The sequence below is a fragment of the Sinocyclocheilus anshuiensis genome, unplaced genomic scaffold (assembly GCF_001515605.1).
Source record: "Sinocyclocheilus anshuiensis isolate Anshui unplaced genomic scaffold, SAMN03320099.WGS_v1.1 scaffold1346, whole genome shotgun sequence".
In the NCBI taxonomy this organism is placed as follows: Eukaryota; Metazoa; Chordata; class Actinopteri; order Cypriniformes; family Cyprinidae; genus Sinocyclocheilus; species Sinocyclocheilus anshuiensis.
In genome coordinates this window covers 371304-380335 of record NW_015555726.1, presented here as the reverse complement: position 1 = coordinate 380335, position 9032 = coordinate 371304, and the positions used below count along the sequence as shown (strand labels likewise).

Below are 9032 nucleotides of genomic sequence, written 5' to 3'. Positions count from 1 at the left end.
TATATATAAATTACTTTTTAAAGTACTTTTATTTACATCAGCATGAATTAAAGACAATGTAACAAATACTGTTTATACAATGTTTTTGTCGTATTACAGTAAGTTGTCATCAATTTAGTCACACAGATAAAATAAAATTCTTTATTTCTTTAGATTTTGGAGTGGAAAATGACCTGGACATGTTGACCAGTCTCATGAGATTCACCTGGTTGTCCTGCGTGCAGGAGTAGAAACAGTAAAATCATCTCAATAGAATAGACCTCCTATAGCAGCTCTCAAACATCACATACGAGTAAATGACTGAATCCAGCCCTGTGCAGGGTTTGTTTTCTCGTTTGTTGCTAACCTTTGTTGTCTGATGCAGCATCATCACCTCGCTGCACCCTGACTTTGCTTATAGTGTCATGATTTACTCCGATTAAGAATCAGACCAAATATGAATTGATTTACCAGTAACAAAAAAACTGCATGAATAAACCTCCATTGTGGTTGTGAATGAGGTGTGTGGTGCTCCTGAGGGTCTGATGTACGTTTGTGCGTGTGATGCGAGTAATGATTGACAGAACAGACGGAAGGTGGGCCGGACCCCGCCCTTGATCATTAACCCCTTTATGCCCAGACCCAGTGCTGTCATGTTGCTTAGCAACCCTCGGTGATCCCGGTCAGCATCTCCGAATGACATGGACCGGACTGTGATCAAACGCTCAAAGCTTCCAGAGTCTGGGGACGAATCTCAGCTTTTGTTGTTTCCTCTCTCTTTCAAATACTCTTTCAACCCCAGAAGCAGTTTTCAGCTCAACATATGGTGATCTGTCTCCAAGTGCTGCTGCGATTGTAGAGAATGTAGCCAAAAGAGAAATAAACTTTTTTGAAAATATTTGGATACATGTGCTTTCTTCCCCTAATTTTTTGGGCAGTTTCTTCAGGCCTGTGGGAGCCCTATATGTTAAACAGCCTTTAAATGCTTGTTTTATTTTTTGTGTCTTTTAACAGAAACAAGTACGTGAGTGGTTCTCCACTCCGGGGCCACAAGATGGGTTAATAAGATGTAAGATTAGAGCAAACTAAAATGGCTAAAAATCAGATTTCTTAATTTTAATTTGTTCCTTAAACAACTGATTTTTAAGAACCAAGGTTCAGTCTCGGAAAACCTCGATACTGTAAATGAGGGGATTTTAAAAAGTGTGATTTCCAGACCTCATGACCAAAAGTCATGGAATTTTTTTATAATGAATATACAGCTCTACCTAATATTCTAGCTTTACATAACTTGGGAAAAAAAAAATTGCCATTTGTGAATAAAAAACTATTTCAAACCAATAATCCTGAATGACTGGAAACAATGTAAATTCATAAGTGAACTCTGAAGAACATTCCATTTTTGAATGTTTTTATTATTATATATTGAAACTCTTATAGTTGCTGTAAATTACGTTTTATAAAGAATGACCTTATATAGAAATATCTTAGCCTTTGAGTCCGAAAGGCTGAGAATCACAGAACTGACATTGACCCAGCCGATTTACTGGCCAATAGTTGGCATTTTCATTACCCGTTCTGCCAGATTTCATTTTCAAAATATCCTAACAGCCTTGTTGCAGCCATTTTTATTTTTTTTAAGCATCAAGTTGAATGTGTAAAACGGCACTTTTAAAATTCAGCAATTTTAAATTTTATTAGCCATTACATTTTGCTTATCTATATATTATACTGCTTTCTAGAATACTTGATTCTGATATGTCAGTTGTGGCAGTCAGTGGTCAAAGATTTCTGCTTTACATCGGCCTCCTGATCATCCTGATGGGTTTATTGTGTGATGACCTTCTAACTGTATGCCCACAAACATCCTTAGCCAACCTGCTGTCTAAATATGAACAGTGACTATTGAAAACCCCTTATCACTTGACTGTTAAAAGCAAGGAATTGCAACATGATATATAAAATATATACTCAACTCATGAATTACTACATTAGATTAAAAAGACAGACAGTCCTAGTGTAAAACTGGGTAGTTTATTGCTTGTGTATGTTTGAATACGAGATTCCTTGACAATCTTCAAACTGCACAAGTGCATATTCAGCCCTGCAGCACATTTATAACTGTGTTTCTGTTCATCATAACGGCAGAGCTATCATACAGAGTGTGTGTGTGTGTGTGTGTGTGTGTGTGTCTGTGTGTGTGTGTGTGCACACGTGAGAGAGAGAAACAGAGGCCCAGAGCCCAGTCTAACCATGAATGGAGGAGTTTGAGCAAATCAAAGCATTCGAAACAAACGGTGCAAAGAAAGAAAAAAAAAAACTTTAAAAAGTCAGACGTTACATTGTAAAATCACATAGCAATTGGTAATTACAAGGAATGCTATACTAACATTTGAAAGTTGATTACAGGATATACAGAAAGAAAAAGCACGATATGGAACAGATTCTGAAGAGAGCACAAACCAGACATACAGTCATCTCTTTTTTAAATGTATTTTTTAATATTAGACGTCCATCCACACGCTGATTACTCTCAGATGCTGGCGTCTCTCAGAACCGCGTTTATCTCTGTGTGTGTGTTTACACACTGGAATCTTTTTGTACTGAATAAATACAATAGAGACGTACAGAGGGACGCCCTCCGGCCCCGCTCTGACCATTATGAGGACTCTGGGGCCGTCTGCTGTAGGAGGGTCTCCGTGGCAACAGGCATCTCTGAGGGCGTGTCTTTGACCGCAGGGGTGGGCGTGGCATCCAGTTTGAGCATTGGAGTTTGCTTGGTCGCTAAGGAGACGGGCAGGATGTGGTCAGATGGTGCCAGGGAAGATGGCAGCGTGACCCCGGGCATGCTGGGAAGTGTGGAAGGGAGAATGGTGTGCATGGGCAGAGGAGAGATGCCGGGCAGGTTCAGATGGGGGAGAGGAGGCAAACCTGCAGAGAGAGATCAAATCAATCAAGCAGAAATTCAGTCACAGAAACAGTTCGTTCACTGTGGCTGGTCACTTTACACAGGGTTTCTGCCGGATTTTTAAAACCAAATTTAAGACTTAAGATCTTTTTTTAGGACCCGCACAAATACAATTGATACAATATGTCCATTCAGAACAGATCTCAAAATAAATCATGCATCTCAAATTCTTTTACTTGATTAAACAGGCCATAGCACACAATCAAATAAGGACTTAATACAGCTTATTAGCAAAATGGGAACTGCAAGTTTAAAATACTCAAGAGATGTTTTATTTAATATGTAATGACATTGGTTTATGTGCCAACTTAATGTTGAATCAGTATTATTAATATTTTTAATTTTATATTTTCAGTTTTTTTATTGTTAATTTTAGTAATTTTTTTATAGTGTGCTTTTTGTCATTTCTTACTTTTTTTCTTTTCTTCCCTAATTATGTCTGCATAGTTTTTAAGTTTTAGTTATTTTAGTACTTCAACTTTAAAATGATATGAGAAATGTTGCCTTGGCAACTATCTGAAAAAAGTTATATTTATTATATTTCAGTTAAAGGCACAATATGTACGATTTTTTTATTAAAATATCCAAATCACCCTGCTTCATTCTACTACGTTAATAAATCATTAGCTCATCCATGAAAATGATTTCTGCCTGAGTCCCGTCGGATTGCATCAGCTGTGGGGATGAAGACCACAACTCCCATCATTCCACACTCAGTCACAGTGTCATCACACCTTTGCCTCTGTTTATTTTGAATATGCGCCCTCTAGCGGCAAAAATTACATATTGTGCCTTTAATGTTTATTTTATTTCAAGCAATTAAAATGTTTATGATTTAAGATTTTGCTATTAAGTTTTTGAATTAAATGCCAGGTAGTTTATTATGTAACCTGAAAAAAAAAAAAAAGATGCACAATGCAGGACTTTTATATTATAAACAAGCTCGAAATGCATCAGGACTCTTATTTTGAAATGTTTATGCTTTAGTACTTCCATCTTACAACCATCTACAACATAATATAAACACCATTAAGTAAACACTGTCATGATTAACAGTCGATCATAAGCAATCGCTTGGCATAAATGCATGGTAATGACTGCGAACGGCTCTGAAACCGCAAGCTTGAAAAACACGCATCAGCGCCGCGTTTTGCTTTTGAATGTGCAGCGCTCACGTTAATGTACTTAAATCATTTTCTTTTGAACTTCAATAAATATCTCACCACAATCACTGCTTTTCAGTCCCCAAATTTAAGGCCTCTTAAAATTACAGTTAGGACTTCTGTTACATCAATTAAGATATTTAATACTTTTTATGAGCTGAAATTTGATCAAACTGAATTTAACCAGACAGACTGTCCTCAAGCCCTGTGGGAACAGGCTGCGACACAGGGGGCGGAGTTACTGCAGACAGCTGAACCTAAACAAAACATCACGGAAGTCAAACGTCTGACCAAATCTATCAGAATACACCATGTGAAACGCACACTAACCTCTGTGAAGCCGTCCTTCAGCGGGCTGGCGGGCTCACTGGGGGTGTGTCCGGGGAAGCTGATTTTCTTCCCCTCTTCGAAAGGTCGAGTAGGGATTCTGTGCAGGTAACCGTAGCCAATACCACAGCCAAGACTGTGAACGAAGAAGAATAATCATGTCGGACATGCGCACAGAGACAGGAAGCAGAGAAAGCGAGAGTTTCACACACACACACACACACACCTGCCCTCTCCACCCCAGGCACCGTTGGGCGTGATGACCACTTCTCTGCAGTTGTCTGTGTCTGTGTTGTAGACGTAGAGTTTCAGGCCTTTGCCCTCATGGGTTTCTATCAATGAGAATAAGTCCTCTGACTGGAGAAAGAACATAATACACACAAAATGGAAAATCAGAGTGTTTTGGGCCAGTTGATGAAGCAGTCATTTGCCTTTTCAGGTTAGTGCTGCTGTGCCACTAAAATATTTACATAATGATTTGAACATTCATACCTTGCAACTCAATCATTTGCTTTTCTGTGATGTTTTTGATGTTTATTGCTGTTGCGAATTCTGCTGATTTGTCATTCAAATAATGTAATCTAGCTGGCTAGCATAGATAACTTTAAAATTATTTTTGTATTATTTATATACTATTATAGTATTTATTCATATTTTGAATCAGCATTTTTTTTAATGTTTTGAGATTTCATTTTAATTTTAGCTTTAAAGGTTGTTTTAGATTTTTAAAAATTTTATGTGCTTAAGACTTTTTTTTTCTTTCTTTTTTTTTTAAACAAACTAAGTTTTAGTTAACAATAACAATACTGTCTTGAAAACAGCAGTGTGTGGAAAACTAAAGCAATCAGTTTGCATTGTATGCCGTCATGTTATAGCTGTATAATTCACAGCTTAGTTACTTTCTTTTCTTATTTATTTTTTTAAAGACGATTTTGTAAAGTAATACTGAAAAATATAAACATTTCTAACAAATATACAAATGCATTGCTAAAAATTTGAATTAGTCTCCTTATCTTATTAATGGATAACAACCACAACAATTTTGGGTCATTTTACCTCTTTTCTATGGAGTCTGAAGAACCAGCATTTGTTTGCAAACCATCATTTTAATCTATATTTGAGCTGCAAAGAGTGACATTCTTTCATTCTGACGATTTATCCAAAACCAAAAAACTACATGCACTAGAATTCTAGAGTGCAGTTGTTACAATTCCATACATCTGTACACAATGATCAAGAAGTCTGAAAAGAGTTGGAGATGTGTGTGAGAGAAATGTACTTCGTTCATGACTGTGTCTGCTCCGATGATGTAATCCGTGTGTGGTCTTAAACCTGCCAATGCTGCTGGAGAATTTGGCTCCACTTCCTACAAAACAGACAAATTATGCATGAAAAAAAAGTGAGTGAGACTTGCATTCCATCTTACAGCTCGACCGACCGGTCTGCTTTACAAGAGCACGCCCTTGTTGAACACCTTGCTGAATTATGACTAATTAACCAAAAGTTGTTCGTCAAAATGAGGTCAAAGCAAACATGTTATTTTCATCAAAAGTCACCCCACCCTTACAAAATACACAGTGTAAATAACTCATGCCTGCAGCTTTCTCTGATTGCATTCATCACTCTTTCATTTACTCACCAAAACATGCCAGATGTTCTCATTGGCTCCCTCAAAGCTGCAAAAGCGGATGCTGACCCCCAGAAGACCCTGACCGCCCCACATATTGCTAGGAGTAACGGTGGCTTCCCGCAGCTCCAGGGTTTTGCTGCTGTACACCTGCATCTTCACCGGTTTTTCAACACTAGCCTTCAGTACGTCTTTCAACGTGTCATTATCCTTGTTCTTGGGAAAAAAATTAAAGCAAAAACAACATTTATGGTTGACACATTTCTACTGTCACACATGGTCTACAGCATGTACATATGTCAGTTTTTACAATGGCTTCAAATGTTGTTCATCCAATCAGATTTTAGAGTCAGAACTGTCAGTTTTACTGTTTAGAGTCTCTAAAGCATTAGATAATGTCAGATTTTCATTTATAATGTATTTAAACATGTTACAAGTCACCAATTTCAAAACAACTTGAGTAAAGGTCTTAGAGTATCTGATTTTAACAGTACTTAAGTATTTTACTTATACTGAATATAGGCTTAAAGATGCACTAGTCAAAGAGACACACCAGTGAAAAACAAGGAGTTGATTTGTGAGAACAGCAATCACATTTATTTTCTAAAACCAAAATAAAACTGAACACCTCAAAATTGCAAAAAAAAAAAAAAAAAAACTATATCCGTCAAAAAGGTCTCTTTAGTATAACGGATAAATAAAATATTATTTATTTATTTATTTTTGCTTAATTTGCTTATTGGGATTTTATAATAATAACAGGAATACAGGAGAATGGCGAAAAAATAATTAAAAAGTCTTCTTGCACTGGATGAGGTAGTTTCGGCCTCATTGCCGTTGCTAATGCATTCACGTAAAGTAGACTTGTTGACAAGTTGGCGATAGTAGAAATAAACTGCTGCAGAAAAAGCTAGGAGCCATGCTAAATGTAATGTGTAACTGAAACACTCATTATAAGTGTAGTGGAGTAAAGAGTACAGATGCTTAGTCAAAAATGTAGTGAAGTAGAGAGTAAAAGCTGCTAATATCTTTGATACTCTGTAAAACTACAGAGTATCCAAAAAGATACATGTACAATAATTAATTTCTCAAATACTTTACACCTCCGTATTTAACTCTGGATTATCCCAAAATTGGCATTATTACACAGTTATTCAATACATAAACAAATTTGAAATTCCTAACATCTGTTCATATAGAGTAAATTAAATTTAATTAAATGTATGCATTTAGCAGACGCTTTTATCCAAAGCGACTTACAGTGCATTCAGGCTATACATTTTTTATCAGTATGTGTATGAGTAAATCAAGCTTGCTTCTCGACTCAATGAATAGCCGATAGATGATAGATGCTCCTCATCATGTGCAACAAACCTACCAGTCTGGTGTTGTTGATGGACACAATGAAGTCAAAGAACGGTTCAAGACCTGCTCTATGACCGGGAGAATTCTCCTGCACCTGCAGAACACAGAAAACACCCCATTTAACATTCAAATAGTACCAACAAATGACTCATTAAACCCAAAAACAAACATTAAAATCGTCTAGCAAAACTCTAAACTGGGATAGATCATGCGATAATAAACTTTGTCACAAGTAATTGTCAAAATAGACACTTAACAACCTTTCTATCAGATAAGTTACTTGACTGAGATGCCAAATTTTAAAATAAGCAGTCATGCATCTATGTACCCAGTTATTAAAATGACATGCAGTTTATACACATTATATTTCCTTGTATAAACTGTAAACTGCATTAGTCTGGGTCAATCTGAGTTGTGTGAGATTAATAATAAACATAAACAGTAAAGCATCATGACATGTAGTAAGCTTCTTCAACAACAATTTTAGGAGAAAAACACAAGCAAAACTCTAAACTGGGATAGATCATGCGATAATAAACTTTGTCACAAGTAATTGTCAAAATAGACACTTAACAACCTTTCTATCAGATAAGTTACTTGACTGAGATGCCAAATTTTAAAATAAGCAGTCATGCATCTATGTACCCAGTTATTAAAATGACATGCAGTTTATACACATTATATTTCCTTGTATAAACTGTAAACTGCATTAGTCTGGGTCAATCTGAGTTGTGTGAGATTAATAATAAACATATAAACAGTAAAGCATCATGACATGTAGTAAGCTTCTTCAACAACAATTTTAGGGGAAAAACACATTGTACAGTAGGATAAATGAAGTTGTGCGTTTTAAAAGGTATCAGTCTTTGCATGTCAAATGCTGGAAAACTCCCATGCATTATCTTTACATTTAACAGCAGAGATTTTCATTTAGCCACATTAGCATTTAGCCACGGTTAACAGGCCGCACTGACATCCTCGGCCTCAATTTGAACTCTGCGCCGCAAGCGACTCGCGATGCACCGCATGAGTGAAAGGGAGAGACCGAGAGAGCGGAAGCATCTCTAAAAACACACTCACTCTGAGAACGTGATAGCCCTCCGAACCGCCTCCGGGAATTTCCACGCTCTGTGATCCCCCCATGATCCCCGCTCCGTGTCAGCGGTGAGAAGAATATTATCCGTTTTATTGTTTTCTCCCACCAACCGGTTTTGCGGGCAGAAGCGTCGAGTCTCCCAGGGATGCGTGCGACGGCGGCGAATGACGTGGCAGGCGGTGCAAGAAGGAGGGCTCGAGCTTATGTGGCGCACAGGTGAGACTGCGGCAAGGCCCTGCTCATGTTATGAATCAAGGAAGCATAGTTTATTTCTAATTCATAAGTGTATTCAATGTGAACGATAAGATGCGACACTTTAGAAGACACGGTTGCGATATCGAATTCGTGAATGAATCATTCATGCGAGTCGGATCTTTTTGATGAGTCGTTTGAACCGTGCACAAACATATCTGAATGATTCGTTCACGAGCCGAACCCTTTTTTTTGGGGACATCCAGTTTTATAAATGCCCTTCTCTTTCTGTGTTTGTGTGTTTTTGCATATACT

The 9032-nt window shown here is 37.3% G+C and overlaps 1 protein-coding gene across 1 annotated transcript; it reads right to left on the bottom strand.

Moving 5' to 3' along the window:
• Positions 1-1994: 1994 nt before the first annotated feature.
• Positions 1995-8896, bottom strand: gorasp2 (golgi reassembly stacking protein 2). Its single transcript, XM_016465930.1, has 8 exons — positions 8510-8896; positions 7443-7523; positions 6077-6280; positions 5717-5803; positions 4664-4794; positions 4441-4573; positions 4295-4367; positions 1995-2925 (listed from the first exon to the last, which is right to left on the bottom strand). Exons 1-8 carry the CDS (start codon positions 8570-8572, stop codon positions 2639-2641), a joined length of 1059 nt encoding a protein of 352 aa, XP_016321416.1. The 5' UTR covers positions 8573-8896; the 3' UTR covers positions 1995-2638.
• Between the last annotated feature and the right edge of the window lie 136 nt (positions 8897-9032).

What these genes read in the sequence shown, in the direction of transcription:
- gorasp2 (XM_016465930.1), bottom strand. Translation starts at nt 8,572, where the DNA reads ATGGGGGGATCACAGAGCGTGGAAATTCCCGGAGGCGGTTCGGAGGGC. An exon ending in GCCTGGGGTGGAGAGGGCAG is followed by an intron (nt 4,574 to 4,663) that starts GTGTGTGTGTGT and finishes CTTCGTTCACAG; the next exon opens with TCTTGGCTGTGGTATTGGCT. An exon ending in TGAAGGACGGCTTCACAGAG is followed by an intron (nt 4,368 to 4,440) that starts GTTAGTGTGCGT and finishes TGTTTTGTTTAG; the next exon opens with GTTCAGCTGTCTGCAGTAAC.